Here is a 19,119-nt window from a genome sequence, read left to right as displayed (position 1 = left end):
GGCTATGACATGGACATCCAGCAATCATTACTCCATAATGCCAACTAGAATCAACTTCAGAGCTAAGGGTGAACCATTCAAGAAATATATGTTTGCTGATGATGTTCTAAAGAAAGCCACACCAGCGAACTGGTGGAAGTCACGTAAGCACTTGGATTCAGAGACTGTTGAAGTGATAATCTCACTTTTAACAGCAGTTGCTTCTTCTGCTGCTGTAGAAATAATATTTTCTTCCTTTGGACTAATTCATTCCAAATTGAGAAATCGTTCTGGGACCTGAAAAAGCAGGAAAAGGCTTGTTTTTCTTTTCCAGATTATGAACAAACAGGAAAATGAAGATGAAGATGACCGAGTTAGCTTCAGAAGCCAATATTTTAAGTTTCTCATGTTGACCTGGCTGACAGTCTATTTAATTTTTTTTTAATATTTCATTTAACTATTTTAGTTAATAATTTTAACAGAAACAGATCCAATTTTAAAAAAAACTTGAATGTTTAACTAAATTCAAAAATTCATATGCTTGTTTTGTTAAAATATATGTTTGTTGAAGAAAAAAATCCAGAATACATAACATTGTTGTTTTAGTTAAATAAAACAATTTAAATGTCTGTCTGGCAATGTTCTCCTTCTAAGAGCATGGCAAGAAAATCCTCCAAATATTAATGATTAACCTGTTGAACTGGAGAGAGTTCACCTCCCAATGACTTCATAAATATCTGATTCAATTACCTTTAGTAAATGAAATAACCCATCATTCATTTTCTGATATAGCTGTAAAACTAATCTGAAAGTTTTCAAAATAAATCACTTTAAAAATGTATAGTGTGTACCTTCTAAAAATGAAACCTACATCTATCTCTGAGTTGTGAAGAATACGTATTAAGGTTATAACAACCAACAAGATTTCACTTTTATGTAGAAATCCATGATTAAATACAGTCTTCCTGACTAGTGATTTAAATCAAATCCACCCTGACAGAGTAATAGTTAATTTAAACTACAATACAGAACCGTATTTCCCACACCACTCAGAAGCAGTGCAAAGGCTTGGGGGAGTGAGGGGGTAATGGAGGAACTGAGGGAGAAGGAAGTAACTGCTGGGAAGGAGCCTGGATGTGAACTTGGATGGTTGTTGGGTCTGGGTGACAGAAGTATGGAACAGACTTTTTTGGAGGGGTGGGGAGGGATTGTTAGGGAGCCTCCCTCATGCAGACCCTGATTGACCCCTAGCCTCTCCCACTCAGTCGCGCACATCTGTGCCTGTCCCCACTCCCTCTATTCCCATGGGTCTCTGCAGCCTCCTACCCCATCCCCATGTGACCCTGCAGCCCCACTTCACCGTTCCCAGGCTCAACACTATCATCCCACTAGCTCCTGAGCTCGCACCCCAGTCTATCCCCCCACTCCCCAACTAGCCATTCTGAACCCGAGTCTGATCCCCCCAGCAGCCCCATGTACCCATTCTGTCCTAACCTGGCTCTGCGGCAGGGTGCTGTGATGAACTCCTGGGGGAATTCTGCAATACTAGGTACACACAGAATTTCCCCTCCCCCGCACAGAAAATGCATTTCTGCCCCAGAAGTGATGCAGTTCTGTCTTTTTCCCACAAGAGGCCGCTGTGGTGCCAGAACAGCCGTCTGCATTCATGCTGCTGGCTGTTCTGGTGCCACAGTGGCCTCTGGTGGGCAAAAGGCAGAATTGCAGCACTTCTGCAATAGCTCAGTGGTTTGAGCATTGGCCTGCTAAACCCAAGGTTGTGAGTTCAGTCCTTGCGGAGGCCACTTAGGGATCTGGGGCAAAAATTGGTCCTGCTAGTGAAGCAGGGGGCTGGACTCAATGACCTTTCAAGGTCCCTTCCAGTTCTAGGAGATTGGTATATCTCCAATTATTACCTTCTTGGACAGAAATATATTTTCAGCTGAAAAAAATTCTGCTGGACACATGAATTCTGTGCATTTGCAGAATTCCCCCAGGAATAGTTTTTGTTTTACTTACAACAGTAACACAAATGCCAATCTGTATATGTCAACTTTGGAAGTAACCTAACAGAGAAGATCTGAAATAATGTAATATTAAAAAGAATATCCATACCTTTTGTTTCTGAAAGCCAGGCCCTTTTTAACAAGATATTCAGAAATATCAATAAGCTGTCCTGCTTCATCATTGCAAAAAATTTTCACAGGTAGTGGTTCAGATCCATCATTTTCCTGAAAGGAATTTAAAATATGGATGTTACTTATTGTAACTGGAAGTTGTTTGAGATCTCTTGTCCCTATCTGTATTCCACACGAGGTAACTATGAGCACCAATGTTTGGAAATGCTTAATAGCAGCATCTGTTGACCCGTACATGCTCCGTAGATCTCTTCGTGCTCCCAACTCAAGGTATTAGAGTCAGCACCTCTCCATTTCCTCCTTTTACCACAATCCCACGGGATCTGAAGCAGAGGGGATGGAGAACAGGTAGTGGAATACAGATAGGGACCTCACAACTCAAAGAACTTCCAATTACAGTAAATAACTTCCATTTCTTCTTTGAATGATAGTCCCTATAAGTATTCCAAATGTGAGTGATTGTCAAGCAGTGCTCAGATTGGAAGTGGGCGTGAGGAAGTTGGTAGCAAAGATGTCTGCAGTACTGCAGATTTCACCATTGCATCCGCAGTTGAGGCATGAACTAAAGCATAACTTGTTGTGAATGTATAGATAGGGGTGGGCAAACTTTTTGACCTGAGGGCCACATCTGGGAATAGAAATTGTATGGCGGGCCATGAATGCTCACAAAATTGGGGTTGGGGTATGGGCTCTGGTTGGTGCCAGAGATGATGAGTTCAGGGTGCAGGAGAGGGCTCCGGGCTAGGGAGTGGGGTGCGGGCTCCGGCTGGGGGTGCGGGCTCTAGGATGGAGCTGGGGATGAGGGGTTTGGGGTACAGGAGGGTGTTCTGGGCTGGGACCAAGGGGTTCGGAGGGTGGGAGGAGGATCAGGGCTGGGGCAGAGATTTAGAGGGCAGTAAGGGGTGCAGGCTCTGGCTGTGGGCTCTGGTGTGGGGCTAGGGATGAAGGATTTGGGGTGTGGGAGGGTGCTCCAGGCTGGGATCAAGTGGTTTGGAGGACAGGAGGGGGATCAGGGCTGGGGCAAGGGGTTGGGGCATGGGGAGAGCCCCAGGAGTGCAGGGTCTGGGCGGCGCTTACCTCTAGCGGCTCCTGGAAGCAGCAGCATGTCCCTGCTCTCGCTCCATGGCTTCTGGGAGACATGTGGAGCGTCCCTTGACCCTGTGCCCCGGCTGGAGTGCCAGAGCGTGGCAAGCCCCACACCCCGCTCCCCAGTGGGAGCTTGAGGGCAAGCTTAAAACAGCTCGTGGGCTGGATCTGGCCCGCAGGCCGTAGTATGCCCACCCCTGGTGTAGATGGAACTCCAGGTGTCTGCCTTGCAAATGCCCTACAGCGGAATGTCATATAGGGATGCTGTGATTGCATGGAGTGAGATCTCGCCGTTGCGGCGATAAAAAGTCTCTGTGATTTCCTAATGGGTTTGGTTCTTTGTATGCAGAATGTCAGAGCACGCCGGAAATCGAGAGTGTGAAGTCCCTTTTCATCAGCAGAAGCGGCGGGGGGGTTGGGCAGGGGTTGGGACAAATACAATTAAGTGTATACTTTGTTTCTGAATTCCACAATCAATCAATCTTGGGGAAAAACTTGGGGTATACTCGAAGAGAAACCTCTTCTTTGTGGAAAATGGTTTAAGGGGAGTCCACCATGATGGCTCCAAGCTCGCTGACTCTCCTGATTGAAGTGATATTCACTAAGAATCATGAACAGGTGGGTCATGGAACATGTCAGCATGGGTTTGAAAGGGGGACCTGTGAGCATCAACAGGATGAAATTAAGGTCCTACTGAGGTGTAGGTTTGATCACTAGGGGGAAGGTACTGATTAGGTCTTTCATAAACCATACTGAAGCTGGATGAGTAAAGATGGGGAAGGCACTAATTGCTGCGAGGTGTACTTGCAACAGACTAATAGAGATCTTAGGACTTCAGGCACAGGAGATAGTCTAGGACAACCGAGATCCTTGTGGTGGCTGAAGAATGTTGGTGGAGTTGTGCCCAGACCAAAACAGCATCTCCATTTGACCAGATAGCAGGTTCTAGAAAAATCTTTTCTACTTTTGTTAAGGACAGTCTGAACAAGGGCCAGGCATGAGCATTCTATTTCCAAAGCCCATTCAAACACCAGGTGGAGAGAGCCCAGACAGGGATGCTTCATCCCCCCCCCAACCACCATCCTGGGTTAGGAAGTCTGAGAAAGGGTGGATCCTAATTGAAGAGCAGGCCAACATTGTTAGAAGTTCTATGAACCAGAGTTGTCTGGCTCTGCCACGACTAAGGCTGCGAGTCTGTCATGGAAGTCACAGATTACGTGACTTTCCAGACCGCTGTGACTTCTGCAGAGGCCAGTGTGATGGGCCTGGGGCTGCCCGAGCAGCTCGGGTAGCCCCTAGGCCAGCCACACTGGCCACTGCTGGGGCAGTCTTGGGCCACCGCACCTCCCCCAGCAGCAGAAGTTTGGGTGTGGGGGGCTAAGTGCTGGTGCAGAGGGTTGGGGGGGAGTGGGAGGTGGTGAGGGCTCTGAGTGGCGCTTACCTCGAGGGGCTCCCCAGAAGTGGCAACATGTCCCTCAGCTCCTAGGCAGAGTTGTGACCAGATGGTTCTGCACTCTGCCTGCTTGCATGCGCCACCCCCACAGCTCCCACTAGCCATGGCTCCTGGCCAATGGGAACTGCAGAGACGGCACTCAGGGTGGAGGCAGCGCATGGAGCCCCCTGGCTGCGGCTCCGCCCAGGAACCAAGGGACATGTCACCGCTTCTGGGGAGCTGTGCAGAGCCAGGTAGGGAGCCTTCTACCCCTGCCAACTCACCCCCCAGCAGTAGCAGGGGTCCCTGGCCATGCACTGCCACACACCCCTCCAGAGCACCCAAGATTTAGTCAAGGGTATATAGTACAACTCACGGACAGGTCATGGGCCGTGAATTTTTGTCTACTGCCTGTGACCTGTCCATGACTTTTATTAAAAATATCTGTGACTAAAACGTAACCTTGTCATGACATATCTTCCCGACAACCTGTGGAAGTAGGGGAATGGGAAGAAAGGCATATCTCAGGTCACTCATCCAGGATAGCAAGAGAGCATCGCCTTGGGAACCACGTCCCATTGTTCCTCTGGAACAATATAAGGGAAGCTTCCTGTTCATTTGGGTTGCAAAAAGGTCCCAGAGCGTTGTACTCCATTGTGTAAATATCTTGCTTATGACTGTGTTGTGGACTTCCCACATGTGGTCTGTAGAGAAACTTCTGCTTAGTCTGTAGAGAAACTTCTGCAAGGGAGTTGTAAATACTGGGAAGGTAACTGGACTGTATCATGATGCAGTTCCTGATGCATCAGCTCCCGAGTCTGACAGCTCCCCGGCAAAGATGAGCTCTCGCTTCTCCCTGTTTGTTTATATAGACCATGGTGGTGATATTGTCTAACATTAACTGTATATGGAGTGAACATAGTAGCAGAAGGAAGGCCGTGCATGCAAGGCGAGCAGCCCTCATTTCCCCAATAGGTTTACATGTTATCTGGCCTCTCGCAGAGTCCGGGCACCCTGAGCAGCATGGAAGCCCACATGAGTGCCCACTCCAGAAGACAGGCATCTGTCACAATGGTGGCTCTGGAGACGAGAGGGCTAAAGGGAACACCCACTATAACCTTTTCCAGGTATGACCATCAAGCAAGGGAGGCGATAACTATGGTGGGAATGGTCACCTTGCAGTTTATATGGTCCTTGTTCAGTTGATACATTGAGTGGAGTCAAACTTGCAGGCACCGGAAGTCAAGCCTAGAGAAAGGTGTCAGACAGGTGCATGTGGCCTAGCAGTGAAAGGCATCTGTGCATTGTGGTTCGTGGTCTGCAGGTAATGCGTGAAATCGGGTTGCCCATTGTACAAAACCTGTCTGTGGTGAAGAATGCTGTCATAGACATGGAGTCCAGCATTGCCCCAATACACTTTATTGTCATACTGGGTGATAAAATGGGCTTTTCTAAGGGAAAGTGTGTGTGTGGAGGGGTTCTGAGGAGGGAAGGAGAGAAACTCTTTGGAGTATCCCTGATGGATAATCTCCAAAACCCAACTCTCTGTAGTGATCCTCCTCCAGATGTGGACAAAGAGTGTGAGACAGCTCCCACAGGTGATGGGGGAAGAGGTGGGTGGCATAAGTGGTGATATACAGGTCTCAACAATATGTCAAAAATGGCTGTTGGCCAGCAGCTGGGTGTAAGTAGGGGCTGTGGCAGTAGAGGGGGCCGAGAAACAAGGCCTCTGAATACTTGCAAATGCCAGCGGGTGATCAGCTGGAAGCTGATAAGGTGCATGAGGAGGGAGTGGCCTTGGTCTACGAGATTGCCTCTGGTCTTTCCTCATGAGGCCTGGAGTATAAATCCCCAGGGAATGCATTCACTCAAGTCCTTTAATGAATGCAAGGACTTGTCCATTATTTCATTAAAGAGATATGACTCAAAGGGGATGTCCTGGATGGTGTTCTGAACCTTCCTAGGAAATCCTGACAATTGCAGCCAAGAGTCTCTTCTCATGATTAAGCCTGTAGCCAGACTTCTGGAAGCTATGTCTCCTGAATCTACTGTGGCCCGGAGAGCTACTTTTGCCACCATCTTTCCCTCAACTAAAAGGGACTGAGAAATTGGGCCCTGTCCCCTGTGGGAAGCTTGTCTATGAAGTCCTCAAGTCTGGAATAGTTGTTAAAATTGTATTTCACTAAGAAACCTTCCCAGGAGATCCAGTCTCTGAGAGCCTTTATCTGTTGGGGTGGCCCTTTGATAAAGTGATCAAGCGCATTCTATAGTTGCCTGTGCCACCAGTGAGTTGGGGGCAGGATGGGAAAACAAAAATTCACTTCCCTTAGCTGAAACAAAATCTCTCTTCTCAGGTCTCTTTGGGGTAGGGGCACAGAATCCTGGGAGTGTGCCATCCCACTCTGGCCAGTCCTAGTATGGCCTCATTGATTGGGAGGGCCACCTTATTTGGTCCCTGAGTTTGTAGGATATCTAGGTGTTGGGTGGTCCTGGACCCCCTCTAGAGCAGAGGCTCTCAAACTGGGGGTCACAGAATGTATTCGGGGGAGAGGGGAGGGAGAAGCTTTACAAAAAAAAAATCTTACTGTACATATTTTACCCACAACATTGAATAGGGATCTACTTAAATCATGGAGAAATCACATTTTTTGCAGGTTGGTTAGGGCCTAAAGAGCAAATTTCGTGGGTGTGTTCATATAGTTGTATATTCCAGGTCACCCTTACTTCTGCACTGCTGCTGGCAGCAGCGATGCCTTCAGAGCTGGGTGCCTGGCCAGCAGCCACCACTTTCTGCTCTGCCTTCAGAGTTCTGGCTGTCAGTTGCTGGGGAGTATCCAGCATTATCTGAAGCTGCAATAACTATCTTAATTCCTTTTGCATCTACCTACTTAAGCAAAACAGCCTTTTCTATACTCTAGTTTACATCAAAAACAAACAACGATCATGTCTTCAGGTAGAAGGGAATCTCTGGATAGCTCTCTCAAGCATCAAACCCAGGATGGAATCACTCTGTTCCAAAAAACAGGTGCACCCATCACACTAGTAACAGTGTGATGCCAGTAAGCAGTTTCTCACTTAAAATTTACATTACTATATATTTAAATGGCTCTGTTTGAATCAATGCCTTACTGTTTTTAATATTTAGTGAGAGTTGCACGTTGATTTTTTTTAAAATCAGTATATTTACTGGGGTGGGGCATAAACTACTACAGACACAAAGAAGGGGAGCATGCAATCAAGTAAGTTTGAGAACCACTGGTCTAGTGGAGTCTGGAAGTCACTGACAACTCTTTGCAGTAGCTCCTGAAGCTGCTGATGGTCATCTGGTAGAGATGGCAAGGAAAGAGTGACCACTTCATCTGGGCATGATGAAGAGATGCCCGTTGGAACTGTTGGTACCTCTGGCTCCAAGTCCACCTTTTCCTTGTACACTAACAGATCTGGTTGGCAGGAGGGACAGGAGTATCACAACTCTCAAGAAGGACCTGGATGCCCGCCATAAGGATCTTACTGACTCCGATGAGGGAGGGATCAGCTGGTTTTGGGGGACCACAGGAGAATCAGTACCAGAGGTCCCCAGAGGGTCATACTTGAAGGAATAGAGAGCATGACTCCTTGACTGTCTCTGCAGAGATACTAGAGCAGCTATCCCCACTGACTCATTTGAGTCCGAAAACTGCTCCATCAGTAGGAACGGGGATGTTGGTACTGAACCACTCCTACCAGATGGGATATCCTGGGATACCAATGTAGACTCCTCCAGAGTAATAAAATTCCTCAGAAGAGCCAGGCTGGATAGAAGTGGAGACTGTGAACAAAGGAGGACTATATCCTCCAGTGGTAAGTCTCCATACGCCATGATGTCTGAGGGGTTCAGAGTCAAGCCAGATGGACTGGGTGCATCTACAGCAGCTCAATGGTCTTCACATGAACAAGGTGGTACCAATGATGGGCCTGGACCAGCGCATGTAGGATGAACTGGCGAACCTCTGTCCTTATGCTTCAATACCAATGTGATTGATGGAACCGGCAGATCTTTCTTTTTACATGCTTTGTCCTCCAACTTGGAGGCCTTTAGCAGAGCTGGTTTGTTAGGTTTTGATCATGTCTCACTCAACCTGTACAGGCTCGGGGAGAAAGCAAGTCTCTTATGCACAGTCCTTGATGGGGCGGTGGGAAAGATGTCTGTCTTTATACCTATCAGATTACTCTCTACTCTCTCATGCGAAATTCTGGATGACAAGTCCTTGGGCTTAGGCACTAGCAACTCTGCTCCCAAGCACAAGTTTGAAAGGTCTCTGCTGGTTAGCTGAAGCCGATGTACAGGGGATCTCCCTGCTTTGGATCAGAGAGGGGCTTCATGGCTTTCTCAGGCGAAGCTTCTGGAGTTCTTGGTGAGAAAGAGCAACAGACACTGCACTTTGCAGAGATATGCACCTCACCCAAACAGTAGAGGCAGTGCTGATATTAGTCATTGATGGAGAAGTAGGGAGGGCAAGAGATGCAATTCTTGAATCCCGGGTCTCTGGGCATTGTCCTGGATCCAGGGAGGGTTCCTCAATCAGGGAGAAAGAAAACTCTCTATACTAACTATATTATGAACTTTAACTATTAAGCTAAGAAATATAACTATTTACAAATCTCTTTACAGGTTGTACAAAGAGTTGAAGGAGGACAATTCCGACTCAGGTTGCGCAGTGGTAAGGAGGAACTGGAGAGGCATAGACCTGCACTGACTCTTATACCCTCGGTCGGGAGCATGAGGAGATCTATGGCTCAAAGTTGACAGTGCTTTGAAGAATTTCCAGACTCAGGTGCATGGCACACATGCATACCCTATGTATGGGATACACATAGGGACCATCGCTCGAAGACGAATGTTTGTTATGCAACACACATCCAATTAAAACCTTACATTTTCTTAAATACTTCCTTTTTTCAGTTTTAACTCTTTACATGTCATATTAGCAGCCTGCCTAACCCTTTTGCAGAAGGCACTGCTCCCTATCGCAACCATTCATGACTTCATATCTTGCTCTCTTCAGCTCCTGGCTGTCACAGAGACAGAGACCTGGATCCGTTCTGACACTGCCTCTTGCAGCTGTCATCTCATAGGGAGGCCACTCATACTCTCCACCCTGGCTCAGACCAGGATGTGGATGTTGGACTTCCCCTCTTCCATTCCTGCTGCTTCCAATCCCTCCTTTTTCTCCCCTTCCCACCTCTTTCTTCTCTTTTGAGTAGCACTGCATCCGACTCTTCCTTCCTACCCGACTCCATGTTGCTGTCATCTACCAACCATCCAACTAGTTCCCATTAGTCTTCCCCTCAGATTTTGACTCCTGGCTCTCTCTCCACCCCTCCTCCCATAGTCATCCTTGGTCATCTTAACTACCATATCGACAATCCATCTGAGCCCTTAGCTGCATGTTTCTTTGCCCACACTTCATTTGACCTGCAGCCCTGATTCAACTCGCTGACTCATGAAAACAGCCATTCACCTGACATGGTCTTCACCAATCACTGCTTTTTCTCTCTCTGAGCCTTCTGTTGCTGAGTTCCCCCTCCCTGATCATCACTTGGTCTATCAGCACACCCATCAGCCTCCCTCCCCCTACAGCTTGTCACTAGATCTTTTGATGACTTCTTGTCTGCACTCAGCCCTTTCTTTCCTTTCTTCCCTGAATATGGTTGCTGATTCCCTCCACTGCTCATGATACTGTACTGCTGAATCATTAGCTTCCTCCCATCCTGGCTAACCCCTAGCCCAGTACACTACCAACACTGCTCCTGTTCTCATGCTGTAGAGCATCTCTGGTGGAAATCCTAAGACTTTGCTGACGTCTTCAGTTACATATTTGTTCTCTCCTTTTTCCGTTCCGCTGTCTTCCTAGCTAAACAATTCTACTTCTCCAATTTAATTGATTCCCACGCCCACAATCCCAGACACCTTTTTACCACCTTTGACTCATCCTCAACCTTCTCTCCCCCCAGTTCTCTGTCTGCACAGGATCACACCAATTTTTTCTAAGAGAAAAATGACAGAATACACTGTGACGTTCCCCCTTCTCAACCCTCTCCTCCTCCTCAGTCAGACACAAATTTATCTTCAGCTCTCTTCCTTTAACCCCTCTACTTGCCCCAGTGACCCCATCCCATCTCCTGATCTCCCTCATTCTCATCCCCATCCCTTACTCTTCTCCTTACCCTCTCACTCTCCTCTGGCTCTTTTCCCTCACAGTACGAACATATTTTAGTCCCTCCCATCTTAAAAAAAATCCTTGACCCCACCTACCTCTCCAACTACCACCCCATCTACCTTTCATCTCTAAGCTCATTGAATGTGCTGTTTATAATTGCAGTATGGAGTTCCTCTCTTCTGATTCCATCCTAGATCCTTTCCAATTCAGCTTCTGCTTCTTGTACTCAACTGAAACTGATCTTACAATCTCTAATGACCTCTTCTTAGCAAAATCTCAGAAGCAGTATTCCATCCTCATTCTCCATGACTGGTCAGCTTCTTTCACCACAGTTGACCAGGCACCTCTTCTTGAAATCTTTTCCTCCCTTGGCTTCCATGACTGTCCTCTCCTGGCTTTCCTATTACCTCTTTAATCATTCCTTCAGCCTGGCCTTTGGAAGATCCTCCTCATCCCTCTACCAATAAACTTTCTGCGGCTGTTCCACGGGGCTCTATACTTGGTCCCTTTCTCTTTTTCCTCTACACATTATGTCTTAATAAATTGGTTTGCAGGGGAAAATACCATCTCTACATTGACAGCTGACAGCTCTACTTATTTCAAAACTGTCTCCTTGGCCTGTCTCTGACATCTCAAGCGCAACATGACTAAAAACAGAGGTCTTAATCTTTTTCCTCCCAGCTTCCCTGCTACCTCCCTTCTTGATCACTGCTTGTCACTCAGGTAACCAACCTGGATGTCATCTTCAAGTTGGACCTCACCATAGGTCCTCATATCCAGGCTACGTATCTAACTCTTGCAGATTCTTTCTGAATAACATCTCTTAGAAATGGACTTTCCTATCCACCCACACAGCTAAAACTCTTGTTCGGGCTCTCATATTCTTGTGTCTTGATTATTGCAATATCCTTTTCTCTGGTCTTGACAAATGCAAACTTGCCCCACTCATATCCATTCAAAATGCTGCAAAGATCATTTTCTTAGCCTTTTGCTTTGACCATCTCACCCTCCTCCTTGCACCCATCCAATGGCGCCTCCTTCTCAATCATATTACTTGTTTTCACTTCCAAGGCCCTTTATGACCTATCCACACTCTACCCATCATCTCTCATTCAGTAACCAAAGAAACTCCCGTTAGCTCATGATGCCAGATACCAATGTCCACTTGTTACATTTTCAAACAAGCACCTTTGTGATTTTTCCCATGCTGCCCCTCACTCAACTCCCCATGAACATCCACAAAACCACCTCATTGTTTTCCTTCAAATCACTCTCTAAAACTCTTTTGCTGAGATGCGTACAAAATATTTGACAACTGTTAGGTTGCTGGCGTGCCGAGCCTACTGTCTATCATTCTTCCCAATATTATCTCATTGTTTCCTTGTACTCTCCCATCTGTCTGTACCCATCTGCTGTCTCATCTCAGACTTGGATTATAAACTCTCTTGTTCTGCTTATACAGTGCTCAGAACTATGGGATCCAGGGCTCCAAGGCGCTACAGTAATACAAGTATTGCTATTCCTAATAATAGCAAACAAAATATATTCTTGGCCTCTGTTGCTACTTGGGCTTTCCAAAGCAGTCAATGATCCTGCAACATGATCTTCAAGTTGCAAACCTGAGTTAAGTAAACTCACTCAGAGGCCTGATAAAATGTTTACTGTCTCATCTGGTTGCTTCTGCAACCTACAAGTATAATCTTTGTTTTAATCTGATAAATGACTATACAACCTAGAGCTCTTCAACAGCCTCTCTTTTAGGTCAGAGATTGGGAAAGCTGATCAACAGCTATGTTGACAACTGTATTTCATTCACATTCTAAAAGCACTATAGCCCACACCAGCTCACTAGCTCTGCATTAAACTTGTATATATGACAGGCAGGAGGGGTTACAGAGTAGAACCCTGCCTTTCTCCAAAGCAAAGATTATTTGGATAGACTATCAGATACACATTACTACTCTCTGGTTTCTCTCAGAATGGAACTACTCAAGGGAAACCCTATCATGCCTGGGTCTGCAGATGTATCAGTGATCTCAAAGGCTTAAACAAGAAGTAACCCAAAATATTTGCATTACATCCACTGCTAGTAAGGGTCAAGCACCAACATAATATCCATGCCATATTCAGATCTAAAACCTGCTGTCAAATGTAAAGGAAATCTCAAACTCAAATATTGCCACAGTGTCCTTGCTACAATTTGATAACAGTCTTTACTAAAATTGGATAGGGCCATAATTATTGAGACTGTCAGCTTCAGAAAATGTTATGCCATTGCTAAGGAGCTAATACAGCCTTAAGAGAACTGGATATTTTGTATTCCCAGATATATGTATTAACGGTCACTAGCAGACCAAACATACATATCCCAGTTTGACTAGATGATCTAGAAAGGACAGAGGTTCAAACTTCAAGATACGTCCTGAAATAGCAGCTTCAGTGAGCAACAACAAACAAAACTCAAGTAGAAATGACAGCACATTTGTCTCCACCAGGTATGTTTCTGCAATCACAGACTGATAATCTGTGCAAATTTTAACTAGCATGTTTGATTAATGAAAATGTTATATGTTTAAATAACTAAAAAGGGGCAAACAAGCCCAGGCAGGAATGTTATGTATATTTCTTATTTTGATTAAAGACCTGTATGATGATGTTTGCTACAGCTCCAGTGAGGTAATAGGAGATACAATCACACGCTGTTGCTGTCCACTGCTTGCTCCCACCAGCTGGCCTAAAATGGAACAAATGAAATCTGTTTTAGTAAAACAGGGAATATAATTTTAATAAAGGTCGTCAAGGCTTGCATATAAAAAAAACCAAAAACTACCCACTAGCAAGACTGAAAAACTATCAAACCGCCCTTTCTAAGAAAAAAAATTATTCCATACAGTCAACTAAAAAGGAAGAGAAACAATAGTACCAGCTGCTCCAGGATCAAAAAGCATTGTTAGATTTTAAAGAGGAACACTAAAGTAGATTAAGATGGTCTAAAAAAAAAAATAAAATAAAAAAGAAATTTTGCAATATTTTATTAGGAAATGCACTTCAGAAATCTGTTAGAGACAGCTATATTAATGCAAGGTTAGATTTCCCCTCATTATTACAGGACACATTAGTTGAAATGTATCCGGATAGCTTACTCACTTGGGTAATGGGTGTTTGGCCTTTTCTCCCAATTCCTACAGCCTATAAGAGAGAAGAATCCTTCTGTCCCCCACCAACAGACCAGGAAAGGAAAGCCAAAATCCTCCCCTCATATTTCCAAAAGATCCAGTTACCAAGTTGCCTAGGAAGACCAAACTTTAAGTACAGATAAGAAGCAAGGCAGGGGAGCCAAGAAAACAAAGCATCTGTTCCCCCTGCCCTGTCCTGCAGTTTGTCCAAAACAAAGAACCTTTCCATCTACATCACAGTTTATGCTTTACTTGTATCTGATCGGACACTGAAAAATACTTCATTAAAAAATTACAATGGCCCTCCCACTATCTTACTATGTATCTTACAGTGTTATTCCAATATACAAGGAATAAATTACCTTATATCTACCAGGGAGCATGCCAGTGCTAGTGTCCTAATTGGCTTCAGCTTTTCATCAAGTTTTCTTAAACAAATGATGTTCACTATTTCTTTAGTACCAAAATCATACAACACTACCTGTGAAAGATAAAAGATCTGAAAAAAGTTCTGAAAAAAAACCCCATGACATTCTCAACATAAACAGGATATATCCTCTTCTAAAACAAATGACATACTATATGTAGAATAAAAATATATAAATAAACTACAAGGAGTTTAAATACATAAGTGAACAAAAGTCAGAAAGGAAATCCAGACAATGGTTTTAAGAGAATATTAAGTATTTTCAAATATGAAAATAGGATGTATATGTAAGCTAAGAGGTCTGCTTGTCAAGAACTATTTTGTTTAAATATATGTAGTTCCATCACATGTAATTTGCTCTGTACTAGACTTGTGCTTCCCCAAATATCCATTTTTTGAAGATGCTGTAAGTCTATACATTCATCAGACAATCATAAATGCCAGACCTTATCTTCAAGGAGAGTTCCCATCTGCTCAGGTTTTACTGGAGATCTGACTGGCCTGATCCTCAAGTTTTTAAGGATAGCTCTGTTTCCCTCCATCCCCATTGAAGAGGCTGGCCTGGGCCACTGAATGCAGCAACTCCTGTATTGTAGGTCTGTTATACTATCAAGAGAGTCAGTGATCTGAGTGTCAATGATAAATACTCATCTTTCACTGCCTTATCTTAGCTCTTGTGTACAATAAAGTTTTGCCTGTTTAACTATGCTGCTATAGTTAAAATGCCTAGTTCCCTACCCCAGTGCAGATGCAATTATACTGGTATTAATTATTCTAGTATGGGAAGTTCCTATCAGCCTCCTTTACACCAGAGTAACTGTGTCTACACTAGGGCTTTTACCAGGAAAGCTATGTTGGAAAAAAATTACACCCCCAATAACTCAGCATAGACCAGCCCTTAAAGAGATACGAGTGTGATGAAACAAGCATCAACACAGAATCATAGAAGATTAGGGTTGGAAGAGACCTCAGGAGGTAATCTAGTCCAACCCCCTGCTCAAAGCAGGACCAACACCAACTAAATCATCCCAGCCAAGGCTTTGTCAAGCTAGGCCTTAAAAACCTTTAAGGATGGAGATTCCACCACCTCCCTAGGTAACCCATTCTAGTGCTTCACCACCCTCCTAGTGAAATAGTGTTTCCTAATATCCAACCTAGACCTCCCCCACTGCAACTTGAGACCATTGCTTCTTGTTCTGTCATCTGGCACCACTGAGAACAGCCTAGTTCTATCCTCTTTGAAACACCCCTTCAGGTAGTTGAAGGCTGCTATCAAATCCCCCCCCCCACACACACTCTTCTCTTCTAAAGACTAAACAAGCAAGTTTCTCAGCCTCTCCTCATATGTCACGTGTCCCAGCCCCCTGATCATTTCCACTGCCCTCCGGTGGACTCTCTCCAATTTGTGTAGTGGGGGCCCCAAAACTGGACACAATACTCTAGATGGGGCCTCACCAGTGCCAAATAGAGGGGAATAATCACTTCCCTTGATCTGCTGGCGAGGCTCCTACTAATGCAGCCCAATATGCCATTAGCCTTCTTGACAACAAGGGCACACTGACTCATATCCAGCTTCTCGTCCACTGTAACCCCTAGGTCCTTTTCTGCAGAACTGCTTCCTAGCCATTCGGTCCCTAGTCTGTAACAATGAATGGGATTCTTCTGTCTTAAGTGCAGGACTCTGCACTTGTCCTTGTTGAACCTCATCAGATTGCTTTTGACCCAATCCTGCCATTTGTCTAGGTCACTCTGGACCCTATCCCTACCCTCTAGCATATCTACCTCTCCCCATGACTTAGTGTCATCCGCGAACTTGCTGAGGGTGCAATCTATCCATCATCCAGAACATTAATAAAGATGTTGAACAAAACTGGCCCCAAGACCGACCCCTGGGGCACTCCGCTTGATACCGGCTGCCAATTAGACATCGAGCCGTTGATCACTACCAGTTAGCCCGACAATTTAGCCAGCTTTCTATCTACCTTATAGTCCATTCATTCAATATATACTTTTTAAACTTGCTAGCAAGAATATTGTGGGGGACCGTAACAAAAGCTTTGCTAAAGTCAAGATATATCACGTCCACTTCTTTCCCCATATCCACAGAGCCAGTTATCTTATCATAGAAGGCAATCAGGTTGGTCAGGCATGACTTGCCCTTGGTGTATTCATGTTGACTGTTCCTGATCACCTTCCTCTCCCCCTAGTGCTTTAAAATGGTTTCCTTGAGGACCTGCTCCATGCTGACGATGAGTTCTACTTGATAAGAATCCAAAGCAGTGTGGACCGACGCATGTTCATTTTCATTATCTGAGTCAGATGCCACCAGCACAAGGTTGATTTTCTTTTTTGGTGGTTCGGGTTCTGTAGTTTCTGCATTGGAGTGTTGCGCTTAAGACTTCTGAAAGCATGCTCTACTCCTCATGCCACTCAGATTTTGGAAGGCACTTCAGATTCTTAAACCTTGGGTCGAGTGCTGTCTTTAGAAATCTCACATTGATACCTTCTTTGGGTTTTGTCAAATCTGCAAGTGCTAGCGTTCTTAAAATGAACATGTGCTGGATCATCATCTGAGACTATGGCAGAATGTGGGTAAAACAGAGCAGGGGACATACAATTAATTCTCCCCCAAGGAGTTCAGTCACAAATTTAATTAATGCATTTTTTTTTATGATCATCAGCATGGAAGCACGTCCTCTGGAATGATGGCTGAAGCACGAAGGGGCATTTGAATGTTTAGTATATCTGGCACCATAAATACCTTGCAACATTGGCTACAAAAGTGCCATGCAAATACCTAGGGCCGGCTCCAGGCACCAGCTCAGCAAGCAGCTGCTTGGGGCAGCCAACGGTGAGGGGTGGCACGTCCAGGTCTTCGGCAGCAATTTGGCGGTGGGTCCCTCAATCCCTCTCAGAGGGAAGGACCTGCCGCCGAACTGCCACCAAAGACTGAAGCAGCAGCGGTAGAGCTGCAGATCGCGATCATGGCTTTTTTTTTCCCTCTTCTTCTTTTTGCTGCTTAGGTGGCAAAAACTCTGGAGCCGGCCTTGCAAATGCCTGTTCTCACTTTCTGGTGACATTGTAAATAAGAAGAGGGCAGCAATATTTCCTGTAGATGTAAACAAACTTGTTTGTCTTAGCGATTGGCTGAACAAGAAGTAGGACTGAGTGGACTTGTAGGCTCTGAAGTTTTACATTGTTTTGTAGCAAAAAAAATCTACATTTGTAAGTTGCACTTTCAGGAGAAAGACGGCACTACAGTACTTGAATGAGGTGAACTGAAAAAATACGATTTCTTTTGTTTATCATTTTTACAGTGCAAATACTGGTAATAAATAATACACACTGATTTCAATTACAATACAGAATGCAATATACATGAAAATGTAGATAAACATCCATAATATCTAATAAAATTCAATTGGTATTGTTTAAGAGTACAATTAAAACTGCAATTAATCACAATTTTTTTATTTAATCGCGTGAGTAAACTGAAATTAATTGAGAGCCTTACTATTAATATAATTGGAATACAACGAGTAAGTCCTCAGCCACCTCCCAAACTACCAAACCCACTTTTAAAGTTGTTCTGACTTTGAAGAGACTAATGTTTTCTATAATAGTGTTAACATAATTAAAATTGAACTCCTCCCAAAAGCATAATGATAAATAAGAAAGTAATGATACAAAATGAGCAATCAAACAATAGAATGTGTCTACAGCTAAAAAGGATACATTTTAAACTAATTTAATCAAATCTTGTTACTTAATGAGATATTTACCTCTACAGTGGTTTCAGAGACAACCCTGCTGATTTTGCCTCTTTGCCACTGGTTCAGATCACGTATACGAATAGCACAGTACATATCACTTTCCCACTTCACTTGCTCAAACTTGGAATTTTCATAGATAGCAGCCATCTTTTCCTGTAAACTAACATTAAAAAACCCCATGATATCTAAACCAATTCCTCCCAAGACTAAAGACTTATCCAGTGGTTTGAGGATGTATTTACCCAGTTACTGCTGAAATATTATGCAATAACATTTCAGTAACTTTGTGGCAGGTACACAGTATTGGAAAGGTAGTAACTATGCTCTAATGTAACTATGTTCTCATAACCATGGAATTCTTTTCAGAAAACCCAGTCCTTTTATGTAACAGCATTTCTAACCCGTTCCTTCTTATACCGTCTTTTAATTTTCAAGAAAGAATAGAGTCTTCCCCCCACCACCACTTCCTTTGGTACCATCAAAAAAATAGATTTGGAGGGAATCCAAGTAGCGTGTGTTCAAGAAAAAAGGAAATGGGCAGAAAGAAGCAGAGAAGAGTGATTGGCACAAAAAGTTTGTTGACAAAGCCAGCCAATTTTTTTAAATAGACAGCAAAAATCTTATACAGTGGTCAGGGGGCTAAGTCAGTTTGCTACATTAATATTACACAGTTGCTTTGAAGCCTTTACTTGAAGGATGTCTGAATTAGGAGAAATGACTGAGCTTAGCAAAAGGTATAACCCAACCCATATACATCTGTGGAATTATTGAAAAAAATAAACAACATGTATTATAGCACATGGACAATAAATATCACTGGTTGTTACTGATACTACTTTAGTAAGATTATTAATGAAAGAACCAGGGAGGACACTGTCTTTTTGTGACAATGTTAAATTTCTCCAAACCCA

General features: G+C 44.3%; 1 protein-coding gene across 9 annotated transcripts in view; it reads right to left on the bottom strand.

Annotated features, from left to right (window-relative positions):
• The window catches only part of RNF17 (ring finger protein 17), a 227,700-nt gene that overhangs the window by 88,766 nt on the left and 119,815 nt on the right, over window positions 1-19,119 (bottom strand). For 8 of the 9 annotated variants that reach the window (XM_039498917.1, XM_039498969.1, XM_039498908.1 and 5 more), the window contains 4 exons: window positions 18,218-18,368; window positions 14,371-14,489; window positions 13,476-13,566; window positions 2,092-2,207 (listed from right to left, as the gene is read on the bottom strand). In XM_039498917.1, coding sequence (XP_039354851.1) covers window positions 2,092-2,207; window positions 13,476-13,566; window positions 14,371-14,489; window positions 18,218-18,368 — 477 coding nt within the window. The remainder of the gene's footprint in view (window positions 1-2,091; window positions 2,208-13,475; window positions 13,567-14,370; window positions 14,490-18,217; window positions 18,369-19,119) is intronic. The other variant, XM_039498951.1, reaches the window with a different exon arrangement.

The sequence above is a fragment of the Mauremys reevesii genome, linkage group 1 (assembly GCF_016161935.1).
Source record: "Mauremys reevesii isolate NIE-2019 linkage group 1, ASM1616193v1, whole genome shotgun sequence".
In the NCBI taxonomy this organism is placed as follows: domain Eukaryota; kingdom Metazoa; phylum Chordata; order Testudines; family Geoemydidae; genus Mauremys; species Mauremys reevesii.
The sequence above is the reverse complement of the archived record's forward strand: the minus strand, read 5'-3'. Positions and strand labels throughout refer to the sequence as shown.